The following is a 20,708-nucleotide window of genomic DNA, read 5'->3' as shown; positions in this document are numbered from 1 at the left end:
ATATTGGAGGATTCCCACAAGATGAGCCAACGGGTCGAATAATAGTGTAAATTGTAGTATTAGTGTCTCAATTCGTTAGCAATGGCGACATTAATCACAAAAGCATTAAAACATGGGATTGGTAAGGAAATGCAAGTGATGCTAAGCCCTGGATCATGGGCATAAGGTGCCATAGGCTTACTAGTGAAATGGTAGTAAAAAGGGTAAAGTTAGAACAGGTCGAATAAATGCATAGTGACATTTAGCCGTCCGGCCAGTAAATCGAATTTTCGGTATGATAATTGTGAATTTACAGATGTGTAGGAAAAAGAATCACCTAAAACGGACTTACGAGTCAAAAGTTATGGCTAAACGAAGTTGAAAATCTGAATTTCCAGAGCTGGCAGCAAATGCAGGTCACAAACCTGCACTTGCTGGAAAAGCGTTTCTCCCGCGCCACGCGCCAGGATCCTTTAGATCCCCCGCGACACGCGACAGGTGCCGCGATACGCGGCATAATGAATAGAACCTATCGCGACACGCGGCAGGGTAACTTTTGAAATTTTATTTTATTTTTCATGTTTCGATGACGGAACTTGTTTACATGTACTATATCAATGTCAAAACTAACATTCTTAGTGGTTTTGATCTGAGGTGACAATGGGGATCTTACGGATGGCGATCAAGCAAGTTTTTGAAGAACCGAACACACTTTAGAAGCTTCCGCGATATTTAAACTTTATTAGAACATGTTTTGTATGTAATCAAATTGCTAACATGTTATGAACTTTTAGACTAGTTGATGGTTAACTAGTTATGAATTCTTAAAGCCTTGTGTTGGTAACTTACCTTATAATTCCGTAACCTTTTATTTAAAATCTTCTAAATCTTGAATAAATTCAAGTAGTAACTAAAAGGGTGTTACAATCTTGCATTGAAGAATATATGTTCACCAAGGAATGTGGGAACCAATCAAACAACATATGATGAATACAAATGGATAACAGAAGTTCACATGGATGCGGTTGCAATAAAAAACTTTATCATGAACCATAACATGAGACTCTCCATTTTAAGCAAGTTTACTCCTCTTAGATTGCTTTCGGTTGCTGATACTCGTTTTGCTTCAATTGTTGTGATGCTTAAGAGATTCAAACTTGTCAAACGGGGTCTACAAGCTATGGTCATAAGTAACGAATGGGCTTCTTATAGAGAGGATGACACGGTGAAAGCTAACTCTGTTAAAGAGAAGATTTTGGATGACGATCGGTGGGATAAAGTATCATACATTCTTAGTTTTACTGAACCGATATATGATATAATTAGAGTTTGTGAGACCGACAAACCATGTCTACATTTGGTGTATGAGATGTGGGATTCAATGATTGAGAAGGTGAAGGCCGAGATCTACAAGAAAGAAAAACTTCCCTTATCTGCTCGTAGTATCTTTTATGATGTTGTGCATCAAGTTTTAGTAGCTCGGTGGACGAAGAATAACACTCCTCTACATTGTTTAGCACACTCTTTAAATCCAAGGTATATGATTTAAAATTACATGCTTGGTTTCTATTATGTATTTATATCTTTACTTTTAAATGTTGTAGATATTATAGTGACGCATGGTTACTTGAGGATAGTAAAAGACTCCCTCCTCATAGGGATGGAGAAATTTCACAAGAGAGGAAGACTTGTTTTAAGAGATTGTTTCCTAATGATGATGAGCATGATAGAGTCTTGGAGGAGTATGCTTTGTTTTCAATGAAGGCTGGTCCTTTTGAAGATTTAACATGTATTACAAAGATGGATACTATGGAACCCAAGTCATGGTGGGCTAACTTTGGTGCTCAAACCCCTCTTCTCCAAACTTTAGCTTTTAAATTACTTGGACAACCTAGTTCGTCTTCATGTGCTGCGCGAAATTGGAGCACCTATGCATTTATCCACTCGCTTAGGAGGAACAGATTGACTACAAGTCGTGCTCAAGACTTGGTTTACATCCACAACAATCTTCGGCTTTTGTCTAGGGCCCCTAATGATGTTGTAAATATGTGGGATGTGGGTGGAGATGCTTTTGACTCGATGGAAGATGTAGGATTTTTGGAGTTTGCTGATCTTTCATTAGATGAACCAGAACTTGAAAGCGATTTGCTTGTTAACGTTTGATTAGATTAGGAAGATATGAGATTTTTGAACTTTACATCAATATATAACTATTTTGGGGTTTTGTGTTACATTATCTTTAATATATATTTATTTTTTACATGTTTTTATTCCCGTACCCGTCCCGTCCCCGCTTATTTAATTTTTTAGTTTTGCCGTTTTCCGTTCCCGTACCCGTCCCCGTCCCCGTACCCCGTTCCCTTACCCGTCCCAATGCATCATAGGTCATAAGTAGAAGGTTCCATTTATACTGAAAGAGCATACATCACTTTACAAGCTGAAGAGAGCATCATGCAATCTCTCCAGCATATCCCATAAATTCCAAAACTCAACAAATTCTAACACATAACACTATATATATATACATGTGGTTTGGTGAGGATGAACAAGTCCGCGTGGATTAAGCTTGTCCGTACGGATGAGTTCTCATCCTCTCCAACATGTCATGTGTTCGTTTCTAACTCGTAACTATACAATATTCAACACACGTTCTATCTATAGCCTATTCGCACAGTGGCGGACACATAATATATGCACTAACAAATTTCCCCCTTGTACGTCATTGTCGAATCTTGATCTTCAAATATGAGAGTCGTGTTTGAATATTCTGCAACTTCAATCAAGCATTGATATCTTCAATTAATTCCCCCTTGAGTGATGATTCGGGCTTGCATTTTCTCCAATACTTAGATTTCAAAAAACAAAAACCCATAAAGAATAACTTTAGATATATTAGATTTTTCATTATGTATTTGGAATGCTGATAATGTAATGTCGTTTTGTGTACTTTTCTTAATTATATAAAATTTAGTTTGATTATCTTTTTTTGTACGACCCGACTTGACCTAAATCAGACCGTAAAAATTTATAATATAACGACAAACAAAGTACCTCTAAAAGTTTCCACCCAAAAAAAATATTTCCTTAGTCTACCACTGGTTTACTACTATCATTATTATTATGTTTTGTCAGTTTATTTTTTTTAATTATGTTAGTCACATTTTATGTTAGCTGGATTATTATGATATTATACACGCAAAAAAAAAAAAGTTTCTGAGAGAGCAGGTGTGGAGTTAAAGAGTAAATTGCCAAATGGTCCCTGAGTTTTGGTCACTTTTCCCACTTTAGTCCAAAACTCAAACCTTTTGAATCTGGGTTCCCGTGGTTTCAATTCTGTCGCCATTTTCATCCAAAAGCAAAATCTTGTCAGATTTTTCAGTTAACATCTAGCTTTTTTTGTCTTTTTCCTCCATTTTAATGAAGGGCAAAATTGTCAGATTTTTTTAATTTGTTATAATAAAATGTTAGAAGACCATTTTACCCTTCATTAAAAGGGAGAAAAAAGACAAAAAAAACTGAATGTTAAATGAAAAATCTGACCAGATTTTGATTTTGAATGAAAATGGCAACAAAATTGAAACCAGTGACCCAGATTCAAAAGATTTGAGTTTTAGACTAAAGTGGCAAAAGTGACCGAACCTCAGGGACCAATTTGGCAGTTTACTCGGAGTTAAATGTCATTTTAGTCCCTGTAGTTTGAGCCATTTTGCGAATTTAGTCCAAAGGTTTCGTTTTTTGTTTGTACGTCCAAAAAGGTTTCACCGTTGCCATTTTAGTCCACTGGGTTAACTTCACCTATTATTTCTGTTAATGAGAAGGGCAATTCGGTCATTTTATATGGCTGAATTACCCTTCTGGTTAACAGAATTACATATAAAATGACCGAATTGCCATTCTCGTTAACAGAAAAAATGGATGAAGTGATCCCAGTGGACTAAAATTGCAACGGTGAAACCTTTTTAGACCCACAGGCAAAAAATAAAACCTTTGAACTAAACTGACAAAGTAACTCAAACCACATAGACTAAAATAGCATTTAACTCGTAAGTGTGTACCTCTAAACTCTACCGATACTATAAGCGAGATTTTATTGAGTATTTTTGTTTGTTTGTTTGTTTATTGAGCCTCGTGTGAGTCCTCGATTGCCCGGTCAATTCTTTCGACATATTGATACGTGACGTTTTATTTTATAATAAAAAATAAAGTTACAAAAGGACTAGTGGTTCGCTATGTGTAGTCATTCTCAAAAAAAGTCATACAATATTCCTTGCACCTATCGTTCAATTCCTTCTTCTCTATCATCCATCCTCAAAATCCTGATCCATCATTAATCATTTACATCCATTAGGATTGTTTCAGACACTTGAAAATGCTAATCATCTCACGACCGCAAATTTGGATTAGTGTTTGATCGTTCCTTGTTTGTGTTTATAACGAATGATTTATTTATGTATAGTTATAGTCATATTATGATGTAAACTTAGTGGTTGATTTTGAATGCAAGAGTGCTCTAATATAATCTTTCCAAACGTATAAATTCTAACCATTCGTGTAACTTAGACCATGTGTAAATGGACTTATGGTTTTATTATTTTTAACCATCAGGTCATAGAGTGCACGCTACATCACTAATAGCACAAAACCACTTTTTTTTTAGATTTGTGTGTAACTGTTTCACAAATTTTAACTACTCGTTACCTGTTAAAATAACACTTAAATAAAATTAATAAAAAAAAAGAAACAAAGACTACTCAATATTTTTCAATGGGTCTCCAATTTAATTCATATTACGCATATGGTTGCAAAAGTCGTTAGGAGCTCCCTAGTCGGTTGACCGGGGAGTTGAGAGTACTCGTCCTAGGCGGAGAGTACACGAGGAGTACTCGGACATGCCAAATTATAAAGAAATTAGTTTTCAGAAATTAAATATATGTCAAATAACATAAATTTACTAATAGATATAACAAAACACGTGAAATTGATATTCATTCTTTAATATTATAGGCATAAAAATTACGGGTTATTTTATTTTAAGTCAAACTCGGCCCCAGTTGACCTACTAGATCCGATTTTGGCTGATGTTGACCGCATTTGATCGATTCCGAGTAATTAATCGGAGTTGAAGAAAGTCGCCTCGGCAGCCTACCTTGTAGCGACTACTCGCGAGGTACCCGAGCTTGGAGACCTTGTTTTACAACCATGATTATGCCTCTTTTAACTTTGGATAACGCCCTATATGGTAGGGGCACAACTTTAACATCAATCATCATTTTACAAGTTGGGCATGTGGTCCTTACCACCCATTAGTGTATGTGTAGTGGGGCGTTATATGCCCTCATAAAGCCCCTATAAAGCCCCAAATACCACTACGAGGGGCTTTATGAGACAAAAAAAGGTGGGTGGCACTATATATATGGCGCCTGGTGGGGGAGGATTTAAAAAATGGACCAATAAAAAAAGCAAGTGTTTTTTTAATTAATTAATAAAATTGAAAATTAATAGTTAGGTAATAATAGGTAGAGACTTTATAACTACGGACTCTAGTGATATAACGTCCCATAAAGCCCCTGTGTGACGTAGCACGACACGTGTCGCATAACGCCCCACAAGGGGCTTTATGGCAGGGAGGGTTAAGTGTGTAATAGTCTTCTTAATCCATACCATTCACTATTAGGCTAATATAGATCGACTCATCTCATATCTACCTTCAACATATAAATATTTATCATTAGCATAGCACGTAGTTACAATAGCTTCCAATAAGCTTTATTTCATCGAAAAGTAATCAAGTTTCTAAATACCTTTGAAGTCAATAAAAAAATGCCTTAAATTTAAATAGAATCTTGCGGTGTTTCTATTTATCATCGGGCCTACGGGTTAACTTGGCGAAAAGTAGCATATTTGGGGTAGGGGTAAATCAAGCGCACGTTCACATGATGGCCTCAGTACTAATGTCAAACCCGGCATCTTCCCGTTCAAGCATTTAGGCCTTCAAGTTGGTGCCAATATGAACTTGATAAAAAATTGGGACCCGGTTGCGAATATGTTCAAGAAACGGTTAGCTTTATGGAAGGTAAATACCCTCTCGTTCGGAGGTCGAATAACGTTGGTGAAGTCGGTTTTAAATGCTCGACCAACCTATTATTTCTCATTGTACAAAGCTCCTTGTCATGTGATCAAACAATTGGAAAGGCTTCGCAGAGAATTTTTATGGGGGGTATCCCCGATTCAAAACAAAACAAATTGGGTGGCTTGGAAAAGTATTATGACGCCAAAGGATTTTGGGGGCTTGGGGTTCGGGTCGCTTCGAGAAGCAAACATGGCAATGTTGGCGAAGTGGTGGTGGAGGTTTAAAGTGGACCAAAATAGTTTATGGAGAAAAGTTATATGGTGCCTTCACAATAATTCGAGAACTTGGAACTTCATTCCGGTAAAATTGTCTGTACCTGGGCCTTGGAAGCAAGTGGTAAAAGTTTCGAGTGATCTTGAAGCTCTCAATATTAATATTTCCAACCTTTTTCGCGGTACTCCAGGCTGCGACAGTGTCATTTATTTCTGGTTGGAACCATAGCTGTTGGAAGACCCTTTTTGCAGCAGGTACCCAAACCTTTTTCTGTTAGAGCGTCAAAAAAATGTTTTAGTCTCGGATCGGGTGATGGTGGTAGGTGGCGAAGTGACGTTGGAGTTCAACTGGGTGCGACAGCTGGTACACCCAACAGAAGTCGCGGAATTCCAGAGTCTTTCTGCTGCAATTGGGTTCGGGTCGGGGGTCGACAAGTGGGTGTGGAAACCTGATCAGTCGGGGTATTTTTCGGTTGCGAGCTTTCGCCGTTTGATTGAGCGGATGACTTTCTCAGATATGGGAATTCAGTTTGAATGGAATGCCTGGGTACCTCTAAAAGTAAATTTTTTGGTGTGGCGTCTCGCTTTAAACCGGCTGCCAACTGCAGAAAATTTGGAGCACAGAAATATTATTATTGAAAATGTGAGGTGCAGTTTATGTGGTGAAATGGATGAGACTTCCTCTCATCGTTTTGTAGAGTGCCATGTAGCTCAGAATGTATGGGATTTTGTGATGGTGTGGTGCAAAATTAGGCCTTTTTTCATTCTTGAATTAAAGGACTTGATTAATGTTCACAACGGATACCGGGGATCAGCAAGGTGGCGTAGAGTTATTTGGTCAATCATCTAGGTAACCATTTGGGTGGTGTCGAAGTCTCGGAATGAGAGTGTATTTAGACACAAACAAGTGAATTTGGGGAGGATAAAGGAGGAAATCAAGACGCTAAGTTATCTCTGGATAAAGAATCGGGCTAAGCGCGTCACTCTCTCGTGGGAAAATTGGTGTAATTAACAACTATGAGCGTGTAATTTTGTTTATTGATTTTTGGTGGCTGTAATCATCTCGGTTAAACGTTTGGTTAACCGGGTTTGTTTTATTCAATAATGTGACATTTGTGCTTGTAATCATTGTGAACAATTCAGTTATCAATGAAATAAAGTCATTTGATCACAATGTTTGTGTAACACCTCGAAAATTTACGTCCAATAATGCGTTGACACGTGTCATAGACTTTGGGTATGTGAAAATATACTTTAGAGGGACTAAAGTTGACAAACAGTGAAAACTATGGGACGTAAGGGTCCAAAGTGTCAACAATGGATAAATAGACTCTATAATAACCCTACATGGTGTTTATAACCCTAAACGGATAGATCATGGAGCATACGAAGCGGAAAATGCACGAAAGTGAGGAATTACAAACTACAGGGACTAAAAGTGTCAACATGTTGAATTTATACCTCTGAGTGATCTTTTAGCAGCCCCAAAGCTTTGTAATGCTAGAATATACTCACTAGAATATGTGGTAAAAATTTCATGAAGTTTCGTTATCGTATGAGAAAGTTATGGCCAAAACCGTACTTGAGGGGTTAAAAGCGTCAACGTCGAATTTCATGACTTTTCGGGTGAGCGCAAAGTTAACCGAGGACTTTACCATGTTGGTAAATGTCCCAAGGTTCCTAAAAATCAAGTTTGAGGGTTTACGGGTCAAGATAAACGGCAAAAACCTCGCGTGCGAAGAACAGGGACCAAACTGCAACATTTAACAAAGTTGTGAGGTTCTGCAGACCCCAGGCGGCCCGCCTGGGCACCCTTAAGCGGGCCGCGTGGCCTGCCCAGCTCCAGAATTTCGCGAATATTAGTTTTTGGGTCGGTTTTGTGGGTTGTATACAGCTGGTTTCACCTCCAAAACTCACCAATAGACTTACATGCAACATGGGACACCTGTGGCCTTCTCCTAACACCTGCAACACCTTAAATTAGATCAAAATTCTTCATTTGAGGGCACTTGAAGTTGTAACCAAGAACACTTGAACATTCAAAGTTCACAAGAACAACTTCTGGAGCTTCCTGGACGACAAGGCACCTTCATAGTGATAACTAAGCTTCATTAGGACTCTTGTAAGCATTCATAACCTTTTATAATTCGTTCTAGCTTTGATTATTAGCCGAAAGTCAATCCGTCGTAGTTATAGTTTGACTTTTCGATTAAACGAAAATGGCTCAGTCATTTCTCAAATTGAAAGTACCTACAAGTTGGTATTTATGTGGGAAACAAACCCTCAAAAGGGTATTCTCTGATTCCCACTCTAAGCATGCTATTTGTCAAGTCAAAGTTGTTCTTAAAAAGTCAACAGAACTTGTTTTTGCAAAATATAGCATAAATGGTAATGTAGATGACATGTAATCAGTTTGATCATCAAAAATAACTTTATAATAATATGTTTTATCATGATCAACCCGACATACTTTAGTATAAGCCCGGATTGGAACTGAAAGTCTTACAAAACGACTTTTTCTTTGACTCTCGATTCGGATCCGTGCATGCATGTTTGAGATCTGCATTAGAGCTTATTTTAGACCATTTTTATTTATGTGTAACTCTCTGGAATTTTGCAAATTGATTCCATGCTTAACCGATTCATATGCATGTTTCCGATTTATGCTTAAAGTTGACTATTTTGCCCTTTTTGTTATAAAACGTGATTTTTGGAAAAATGAAAGAGTAGAAACCTTTATTACTAATTTATAAACTTGCACCAAAAATTTGATATCAGTTGGAGGTCCAGATTTCGAGTTATGGCCGATATCGTAAAACTATAGCTTTACGTTAAATAAACGGCGCATTTAGCGTATAACCTATTTAAGGCCACTTTTTGATATAAAACTTTTCACCCACTGATGATATATAATATTTTGGGATTTTTGAAGATTTTTATTTAATTTTTGGCTGATCGTATCATAGGTCTCTAAGTTGATTCGGTTAATACCGGTTTTGACCTTTTAAGCCATAAAATGAGTTTTATGCATCCTTTTGACCCCAAACCTTTTTCTACTGACTTTATTTGTTAAATTATTTTGAGCATTCTGGAAATATAAAAATCTCAGCTTTCTTTTGAAAACCCGGAAACGGCTCTAAATCGCCTTTCTAAGCGTTTTTAACGCATAGTATGCGTTATACCCATATTAAACATATAAGGATTATACCTACTGATGTATTTAGCATATTTTTATAAAATAACAGTAAGTATAAGTTTTTGAACTCAGATTTCCATTTTTGACATTTTTAGCCCTTGTGAAATTACCAAAATACCCCTACGGCGCATAGTTTGATTTTAAATGATAAGTTTTGTTTACGGGTCATACTCTACTGTTATAATGTGTCAAATTAAGTATATTTACTATATAAATCAGATCTGTAACTCAGATTTCCAATTTGACTCTTTTATAATCTTTTAAATGACCAAAATGCCCTTATGAGGCGTAAATTGAGTTTAAATTCATTCGGGGCATAATAGAACATAACTTGCTGATATTATAACACATTTAAAGCATATTATCTCAGGGAACTTGCATATGACTCTTGTGGTTACCCGTAACGCTCTTTTAGCGTTCGGTTCGGTTTATGTAACTAGTTTGCATAAATTGGCCGAAACGGGTCAAACGCTATCATTTTTGTCTCAAAATCCAGAATGTATTTAGCATACCCATATTATACAAGTATTCAAACTTGTCGGGTCTAAATCACGTTCTATCCGGTCTTCGCTTAATCGTGCGCTTGAGCCGTATCGTCCTTAAAACTAACCGGTCTAAGCTTAGGCTTAAATAAAGACCCGTTAGGAATCTAATAGGATATTATAAACCTTTGTTCCAGAATAGGAGGCCCAGTAAAAGTTACCCTCACTTGCCAATTGTGATTCATACTTACTCAGGTAAATGCTTTTAACTTATTTTCCCTATACGGGCTTGGGGTAAGGTATATAAAATACCGCTTGGTCCGGCATCGAATCATTTAATCGTATAGTGGTTAAATCCATTGAGATGACCCTGTTTTGAATGTGTTTTATTACTTGAAGCCTTTGGGGGGTTAATGACCATGTCCCGGATATCCTTGGCATTATCTTACGAGATGGCCACGACCAGAGCACGGGGTGTAGGCGTACACCCGTCAGTGTATAACTCTATATTGTGGTGTGTCTATTAATCTTTAACCCGGTCTGCGAATCGGGCTACTGAACGCGGAGTAACATGTAAATCCATTACAAGATTATATTGCATAATTATCCCAAGTTATAAAAAAATATTTTATGCCATGTGCATTTAAATCAATTTTCAATCATTTTCAAAATGAGTCAGTTAAATTGTATTTACCAGTGTAAACTGACGTATTTTCCCAAAAGGTTAAGTGCAGGTACTACACGTACTAGGCTGGCTGTCTCCTAGAGCGTCCACAATAGTCTCGCAAGCTCGGACGACAATAAAACTGTTGAACAATATCTTATTTCATTTTGATCCGCCTGTGGACCCTTTACATCCCGTTTGTAATACTTGATATTACTTTATATCGGTTTGTAATATATTTATCTTTTGCTTCCGCTGTGCATTTAAATATTGTGTTGTTTGACTATGATGATATCAACTACGTCACTATACTCCCCACCGGGCCCACCGGTGACACGTGGAAATTCGGGGTGTGACAGGTTGGTATCAGAGCCAACATTGAGTGAATTAAACACTAGCTTTTGTGTTTAATCTCAATGACACGATAGCACATTCTTTAACCTTCCGAGTCTAGACTTAACATAGGAATACTCTCGACTCTGTTCAGAGGTTTGTTACTTTCAATTATATATATTTTAACATGTCGCCAAACAAGGAGCTGTAGTGAAATTTCTCCCCAGTTGAAGCCTAGGAAGGGCCGAGCTCCGTATTGCGACTAGGATTAATGTACCACCGAGAAGAAGGCATTCAGAAATAAAATAATGAAGAAGAGACTCCTTTTACTGAAGATCGTTTCCTTAGAAGTCTTTATAACAGTATTTATCTTTTGGTCCCTTTGAGGACAACATCATTTCTTTTAAGTTCCTTTTAGGACAATTCGGTATTTTTATAATCATTGGAATGCTTTATCAAAATTTCATTTATTCAATATATAAGAATATAATATATGAAATAAATTAAAGTAACATTCCTTTTGCAAGATCTACCATTATTATAAAATGACAAAATCTAAAAGGACAAGACCTAGCCTCGTGTCATGTTAAGACCCGGCCAAGATGGCAGTTCCTCAATTGAGATTCAGATCCTTATTAACATTTCAATTTAAAATTTGTTCTGCGTTAATTATAAACTCAGAATCTTAAGAGTGAAACCTAGCCTTCGGATCAATTATAAGACCGGGCCAAGATGGTAAGACCTGTTTAAAAGATTCTTATCCCTGTTAACATCTGAAAACATGTTAACACTCCTGGCAAACGTGGTTCGATAAAATCACATAAATCATCCCTAGAATGGGTTATTCCAAACCTTCCTTATTAAAATAATCATCCCTTAAGGACGAAGTGCCACGGGCTATAATACACTGTCCGATTGCGACATCGACAGTTGTGATCTTATGAGATTCCCCGTCCTAAGGGGGTGAGCTATGCTCAAAACCCTCTAGACGATAATCTGGTCGTCATGTCATTATTATGACCGCTAAACAACAATTGATTCCAAATTAAAGTACTAATCCTGTCGTTATGTCATTATTATGACCGCTGAATGACAGTTGATTCAAATTAAGTGCTAATCCTGCCGTCATGTCATTATTATGACCACTGAACGACAGTTGAATAAATTAATGGCACTGATCATGGCGTCATGTCATTACTGTGACCGCTGAACGTATCGTCAGTGCAATGACTATATGTCTTAACATCTTACGAGATGTTAATTGATATGCCCACGGGCCAGAAATTTTAATAAAGACAGTCGTAACCTACAACTCCCTGTCAAGAAAAGGCAAGAACACGTTCAAGCCTAAATACCTTAATTCTACAAAATCAAGGTTGGTAGTATAAAGTTGTCCCTGTGACTTGGTTTTTGTGCCATAATTATATTTTATTTAGGATAATTATAATGAAAATCCTGAATAAAATGGATATCATTCTTTTCCTGCCGGTATAAATATTAAAAGAGAATCTTAAAAGGTTGACCTAGCTTGAATGTCATTGGAGGCCTAGCTAAAATGGTAAAACCTGTTTAAAAGAGATTCAGATCCTTATTAGACACTTGAAAACGTGTTAACACTCCCGACAACAGTGATACGATAAAATCACGATTGTCATCTTTATATTAGGAGCTTCCAAACCCCTTTATTTAGCCTATATAATCAATAGGAATCATGTCTAACAATCGTCGAACATGATGTGCACATCTAAACATCCACCTGGGATGTATACCTACGGGCAAAGATGCATACATGAAAACGATAGTTTTATTTCATAACTTCTTGTCAAGACAATGAATTATGAAATTTTCCGATCCAAAGGAATCATTGATTATGTTTTAAAATTTCCCTAGTGACAAGGCATCTGTGCCATCGAAAAAGTCCTATGGAACAAGCCGTTGTGCTATATAAGATGTCACTATGACATTGACAGTCGTGACTTATGTCCCCTGTCTAGTAAGTATAAAGGATTTTACTCCATTTAAACGCCAAAGATGGTTTATTTAAAAACCTAGGCAAAACATGATCAAATAAACTTAATACTATCTATTGGCCTATATGGTTTGTTTGCACCATGGCTATTTAAATTATCAAGTTCGACAATTCCCCATAATTAAGTAAGCTATTACTTCTTGGTTTGTAGCCTTCGAAGCATCATCATGGCCGACCCCTCTGAAACTCCCAATCATCCAGTTAATCAGAATGATGATGCAAGACTGAATTTAACGAGCACCGAGTTACAGGCTATGATAGATATGGCCGTAAACAACGCTGTGGACCGTGCGTTGAAGGAACACTAGCGAAAGTCCGATGACACCCCGAGTAAGGGTTGTAAAAAGGGTAAGGCCAGTTCAAACTATAGCCAGTTCAAGCCAAAGGAGGCAAAACCCGAGTGTGAAACCTGCGGGAAGAAGCACTTTGGAAAGTGTTTCTATGAGCAGACCAAGGGATGTGTCATCTGTAAAGAGGTGGATCCCGAGACCCATGAATGCAAGGACTCGAAAGACAACCAGCAGTTAGGTAAAAAGACCAAATGCAAAACCTATAAGAAAAACCACCTCGGGAAATGCAGATTTGAATCCCGACCTTTACTCTGTGGAATTTGCAAGTCCAAGGAGCATAAGACTTTGGATTGCAAGAAGTTGGGAGACGCAACCTGCTACGGTTGCAAAGAAATAGGGCACATCAAAACTAACTGCCCGAATAAAACCAAGAAGCCTGGGGAGACTAAGAAGAACAACGCTGGAAACTCTCAAATGGATGCTCAAGAAGCTAATCAGGATGCCAATATCGCAACAGGTAATTCCTTTATCATTAACGCTCATGCTAGAGTATTACTTAATTGAGGATCATATAAGTCTTTCGTAGACAATGGATTTTATAAATCTTTAAATCTACCTGTTAAAAACTCTAAGCGTTAAGCATAAAGTAGGATTGGCCAATGGTACCCCAGAAACTGTTTCAGCAATATCAGATGGATATATCCGTTAGGAACCATTCTTATCCTCAACCCTTGTTTCCGCAGTATAGGAACTCGATATAATAATAGTAATGGATTAGTAATCCCGTAACCAAACCTATAGTAGAGGTAATAAGAAGCAAGTAGTTATCGAGATTTTTATGTTAAGCCCTTGGCAATTCAAGGAAGACTCATGGTAAGGACTGCCTGAGCACTTGTTGAATCTGGTATTTAATACCAAAGCTTCGAGTAGGGAAAACTCGTATAAGGCAAACAACAGTCGCAATGCTGGAGATGCGACAAATGTTAACGGTGCATCAAGAGTGAACCTCCATGTTAAAGGAGTTAATCTCCAAAACCAAAGTTAACACAGTTGATAGAAAGGTTATGAGAAAACACATGAGATGATTCAAGAAGCCAAATGTTGTTTACTCTAAAACACATGTCGCTACTCAAAATAAGAGCTTTATTCATACTCCATATGCGAAGAATGACCCAAATATAATCATATGCGGCAAGGAGCCCATTCTTTTAGGATGTACTTAAAAAGTACTTCGTCTCTTAGGATGTACTTATACAGTATTGGGATGGTCCAAATTTTAAGGACCTTATTAGAAAAACCTGGTATCCGTTTTGCGAAGTGGAAAAGATGGAATAAGAATTTTTCCGACCCTCATAAGGGCTATAAACTATCGGCAGTAGGTTACAAACATTGATTCATTGGTTGAAATAGTGCTCTTATTCGGCTAACCTAGAATTTAAGCATAATGCACTATATATATATTATGATTTAGCATCAGCAATAAAAGGGCACACTAAGGTTTCAAAGCCTGCTTACTATGAATCCATTATGGATCCACCTCAGCTACTCACGTTTTATAGATTAAGGAATAACCAGTCAAGATCGAAACTGCCCTACAAATTGTCAAAGATCTTATAGCTAAGTTTAAAAGGATTAAGAATGGAGGTGTTTAACCTTCCTGATGAATAATTAGAGGCAGTTCACATTAATAATGACGCCAGATAAACCCTTATTGTGATTCTTTTGGTTAAGGGTTACGTTTGGATTCAGGTACTGCTAAGTCTCTCATAAAATTTTAAGCTTAGCAAACTTTTAGAAAATATCCCGTAAGAACCCCAGATATTAAGTGTAAGGTAAAACTTACAAGCAAGATCGTAAGAACCATTTCTTCTGTTCCCATCAGAAACCTTCAGCCGTAATTTTTTTTTTTTTTTGAAGTATCTTCTCTATAGAGGAAGTGCGTCGGCATATACAGTTGATATCTCCTTGATCTCAATCGATTGCGAATACCAGATGGCATGATAAAAGCGCCATATGGGGATTTGTGTATCTTAACATGTTCCATAGATTGCTTCCATGCCTGATCAGTATGGAGGTTTAATGCATGGGACCACAAAGATATCCCGATGGCCATATGGTACTAAAGTCAACTAATGGTATTCAAAGAAGATATCCAGAATGGAAGTTTTCATGCAAATGTTCCCGATTAAGGAAATTCGTGGACTTATAACATAAATGTGTCATTTATATGACTCGAGCAATGATGGATGAACTGGAGCCTGAGATTCGGAAAATCTCTGTAACCTCATTGTATCTTGATTTTCCCTGTTTACCTCCTGAGAGGCAGGTAGAATTAAGATTCATATCCCATTTAGGGTTGTATCTTTATGAATCTCCAAGTCGGCTAGTACCATCATTGGATAATTCGAAACCCCAATTAAATAAGTTTTGAAAATAAAGAATTCATATAGCCTAACCCTATATTCTAAGAATTCGATATAGTTAATTAAGAAAGACGGTTCATTTTACTTATGCATTGATTATCGCAACTCTAATTAGGCAATAATTAAGAACTTCCATCAGCCGCCCAAGATCGTCGATTTATTCGACTGACTGAAGGGATTAGCTATCCCTTAAGATTAGTTCTAAGCAGTGATTGGAATAACCATCACGCCTTAAGATAAGCTTTTCGATAATAGTTGTTATATAAGTATCAATGCTGCTCCTTTGGGAGACCTTGTATAGATAAGATGTTAAACATCTATTGCTAGACAGAAAATTGGTAAGTCCAATTATCAGGATCTAAAAGTTGCCTTGGAAACAACGAATAAGATCGAGCAAATCCATAACCATCTATAAGTTGCCAGTATTCGGCAGAGAATCAAGGATTCATGGAAATAGCAAACCTCCTAAGTTCTTGTTAAGAAATAAGGTTCAACAAAAGATATCACCCTGGAAAGGTGTGCCAATCTGTTAATTGTCAGGCTAGTAAGCTCTGAATATATGAAATCATTCGAAGTAATCGAATATATCAGGATCAAATAACTTATGAGCTAAAACCTATTTAAGGAGCTTGGTGGAGCTCGCAATGTATTACACCCTAAGGATTAAAGGATATGTTTCGCCAATAAGTCAAGAAGCACTATCACATAACGGTTGGCAGACAGACGGACAGAGTGAGCGTACCATCCAAACATTGGAAGACATGCTTCGAGCATGTGTGATTGATTTAGGTGGCAGTTGGGATAACCACCTACCCTTGATAGAGTTCTCCTATAAAAATAGCTACCATACTAGTATTAAGGCTGCGCCTTTTGAGGCCTTATACGGTAGGAAGTGTAGATCGCCTATATGTTGGGCAGAAGTTGGAGATGTCCAACTATCAGGACCAGAAATCGTTTTCGAGACGACGGACAAGATCGTTCAGATTCGCGATCGTTTGAAAGCTGCCAGGGATAGGCAGAAAAGTTATGCGGATCCAAAGCGCAAAGATTTTCACTTCGATGTAGGTGATAAAGTGTTACTTAAGGTATCGCCCTGAAAGGGGGTGATGCGATTTGGTAAGAACGGCAAGCTAAGCCCGAGATACATAGGACCTTCAAGATTGTTGAACGTGTCGGGTCAGTTGCTTAAAAGTTAAACTTGCCGGAAGAACTTAGCGCTATTCATAATGTGTTCCATATCTGTAATTTGAAGAAGTGTTTCGCTGACGAATCACTGGTCATACCGCATACAGATATACACATAGATGAAAGTTTAAGATTCGTGGAAAAACCATTGTCGATTGAGGATCGACAGGTGAAGAAGCTTCGGAAGAAGCATGTACCTATTGTTAAGGTCAAATGGGATGCCCGTAGAGGTCCCGAATACACATGGGAAGTAGAATCCACGATGAAGGAAAAATATCCTCATTTGTTCCAGTAAATCTCGAGGTCGAGACTTCTTTTAAGGGGGTGAGGATGTAACACCTCGAAAATTTACGTCCAATAATGCGTTGACACGTGTCATAGACTTTGGGTATGTGAAAATATACTTTAGAGGGACTAAAGTTGACAAACAGTGAAAACTATGGGACGTAAGGGTCCAAAGTGTCAACAATGGATAAATAGACTCTATAATAACCCTACATGGTGTTTATAACCCTAAACGGATAGATCATGGAGCATACGAAGCGGAAAATGCACGAAAGTGAGGAATTACAAACTACAGGGACTAAAAGTGTCAACATGTTGAATTTATACCTCTGAGTGATCTTTTAGCAGCCCCGAAGCTTTGTAATGCTAGAATATACTCACTAGAATATGTGGTAAAAATTTCATGAAGTTTCGTTATCGTATGAGAAAGTTATGGCCAAAACCGTACTTGAGGGGTTAAAAGCGTCAACGTCGAATTTCATGACTTTTCGGGGGAGCGCAAAGTTAACCGAGGACTTTACCATGTTGGTAAATGTCCCAAGGTTCCTAAAAATCAAGTTTGAGGGTTTACGGGTCAAGATAAACGGCAAAAACCTCGCGTGCGAAGAACAGGGACCAAACTGCAACATTTAACAAAGTTGTGAGGTTCTGCAGACCCCAGGCGGCCCGCCTGGGCACCCTTAAGCGGGCCGCATGGCCTGCCCAGCTCCAGAATTTCGCGAATATTAGTTTTTGGGTCGGTTTTGTGGGTTGTATACAGCTGGTTTCACCTCCAAAACTCACCAATAGACTTACATGCAACATGGGACACCTGTGGCCTTCTCCTAACACCTGCAACACCTTAAATTAGATCAAAATTCTTCATTTGAGGGCACTTGAAGTTGTAACCAAGAACACTTGAACATTCAAAGTTCACAAGAACAACTTCTGGAGCTTCCTGGACGACAAGGCACCTTCATAGTGATAACTAAGCTTCATTAGGACTCTTGTAAGCATTCATAACCTTTTATAATTCGTTCTAGCTTTGATTATTAGCCGAAAGTCAATCCGTCGTAGTTATAGTTTGACTTTTCGATTAAACGAAAATGGCTCAGTCATTTCTCAAATTGAAAGTACCTACAAGTTGGTATTTATGTGGGAAACAAACCCTCAAAAGGGTATTCTCTGATTCCCACTCTAAGCATGCTATTTGTCGAGTCAAAGTTGTTCTTAAAAAGTCAACAGAACTTGTTTTTGCAAAATATAGCATAAATGGTAATGTAGATGACATGCAATCAGTTTGATCATCAAAAATAACTTTATAATAATATGTTTTATCATGATCAACCCGACATACTTTAGTATAAGCCCGGATTGGAACTGAAAGTCTTACAAAACGACTTTTTCTTTGACTCTCGATTCGGATCCGTGCATGCATGTTTGAGATCTGCATTAGAGCTTATTTTAGACCATTTTTATTTATGTGTAACTCTCTGGAATTTTGCAAATTGATTCCATGCTTAACCGATTCATATGCATGTTTCCGATTTATGCTTAAAGTTGACTATTTTGCCCTTTTTGTTATAAAACGTGATTTTTGGAAAAATGAAAGAGTAGAAACCTTTATTACTAATTTATAAACTTGCACCGAAAATTTGATATCAGTTGGAGGTCCAGATTTCGAGTTATGGCCGATATCGTAAAACTATAGCTTTACGTTAAATAAACGGCGCATTTAGCGTATAACCTATTTAAGGCCACTTTTTGATATAAAACTTTTCACCCACTGATGATATATAATATTTTGGGATTTTTGAAGATTTTTATTTAATTTTTGGCTGATCGTATCATAGGTCTCTAAGTTGATTCGGTTAATACCGGTTTTGACCTTTTAAGCCATAAAATGAGTTTTATGCATCCTTTTGACCCCAAACCTTTTTCTACTGACTTTATTTGTTAAATTATTTTGAGCATTCTGGAAATATAAAAATCTCAGCTTTCTTTTGAAAACCCGGAAACGGCTCTAAATCGCCTTTCTAAGCGTTTTTAACGCATAGTATGCGTTATACCCATATTAAACATATAAGGATTATACCTACTGATGTATTTAGCATATTTTTATAAAATAACAGTAAGTATAAGTTTTTGAACTCAGATTTCCAGTTTTGACATTTTTAGCCCTTGTGAAATTACCAAAATACCCCTACGACGCATAGTTTGATTTTAAATGATAAGTTTTGTTTACGGGTCATACTCTACTGTTATAATGTGTCAAATTAAGTATATTTACTGTATAAATCAGACCTGTAACTCAGATTTCCAATTTGACTATTTTATAATCTTTTAAATGACCAAAATGCCCTTATGAGGCGTAAATTGAGTTTAAATTCATTCGGGGCATAATAGAACATAACTTGATGATATTATAACACATTTAAAGCATATTATCTCAGGGAACTTGCATATGACTCTTGTGGTTACCCGTAACGCTCTTTTAGCGTTCGGTTCGGTTTATGTAACTAGTTTGCATAAATTGACCGAAACGGGTCAAACGCTATCATTTTTGTCTCAAAATCCAGAATGTATTTAGCATACCCATATTATACAAGTATTCAAACTTGTCGGGTCTAAATCACGTTCTATCCGGTCTTCGCTTAATCGTGCGCTTGAGCCGTATCGTCCTTAAAACTAACCGGTCTAAGCTTAGGCTTAAATAAAGACCCGTTAGGAATCTAATAGGATATTATAAACCTTTGTTCCAGAATAGGAGGCCCAGTAAAAGTTACCCTCACTTGCCAATTGTGATTCATACTTACTCAGGTAAATGCTTTTAACTTATTTTCCCTATACGGGCTTGGGGTAAGGTATATAAAATACCGCTTGGTCCGGCATCGAATCATTTAATCGTATAGTGGTTAAATCCATTGAGATGACCCTGTTTTGAATGTGTTTTATTACTTGAAGCCTTTGGGGGGTTAATGACCATGTCCCGGATATCCTTGGCATTATCTTACGAGATGGCCACGACCAGAGCACGGGGTGTAGGCGTACACCCGTCAGTGTATAACTCTATATTGTGGTGTGTCTATTAATCTTTAACCCGGTCTGCGAATCGGGCTACTGAACGCGGAGTAACATGTAAATCCATTACAAGATTATATTGCATAATTATCCCAAGTTATAAAAAAATATTTTATGCCATGTGCATTTAAATCAATTTTCAATCATTTTCAAAATGAGTCAGTTAAATTGTATTTACCAGTGTAAACTGACGTATTTTTCCAAAAGGTTAAGTGCAGGTACTACACGTACTAGGCTGGCTGTCTCCTAGAGCGTCCACAATAGTCTCGCAAGCTCGGACGACAATAAAACTGTTGAACAATATCTTATTTCATTTTGATCCGCCTGTGGACCCTTTACATCCCGTTTGTAATACTTGATATTACTTTATATCGGTTTGTAATATATTTATCTTTTGCTTCCGCTGTGCATTTAAATATTGTGTTGTTTGACTATGATGA

At 37.4% G+C, this 20,708-nt stretch overlaps 2 protein-coding genes across 2 annotated transcripts in view; both read left to right on the top strand.

The window, feature by feature from the left end:
* The first annotated feature begins 892 nt into the window (after positions 1-892).
* On the top strand, positions 893-2,239 carry LOC110938736. Its single transcript, XM_022180858.2, has 2 exons — positions 893-1,515; positions 1,584-2,239. The coding sequence occupies exons 1-2, from the start codon at positions 995-997 to the stop codon at positions 2,140-2,142; spliced, it is 1,080 nt and encodes a 359-aa protein (XP_022036550.2). The 5' UTR covers positions 893-994; the 3' UTR covers positions 2,143-2,239.
* A 3,747-nt stretch (positions 2,240-5,986) lies between these two features.
* LOC110942947 (probable carboxylesterase 18) overlaps positions 5,987-20,708 on the top strand; it is a 28,547-nt gene continuing 13,825 nt past the window's right edge. Inside the window, exon 1 of the mRNA XM_035989881.1 lies at positions 5,987-6,052. Coding sequence (XP_035845774.1) covers positions 5,987-6,052 — 66 coding nt within the window. The remainder of the gene's footprint in view (positions 6,053-20,708) is intronic.

The sequence above is a fragment of the Helianthus annuus genome, chromosome 5 (assembly GCF_002127325.2).
Source record: "Helianthus annuus cultivar XRQ/B chromosome 5, HanXRQr2.0-SUNRISE, whole genome shotgun sequence".
Classification (NCBI taxonomy): Eukaryota; Viridiplantae; Streptophyta; class Magnoliopsida; order Asterales; family Asteraceae; genus Helianthus; species Helianthus annuus.
The sequence above is the reverse complement of the archived record's forward strand: the minus strand, read 5'-3'. Positions and strand labels throughout refer to the sequence as shown.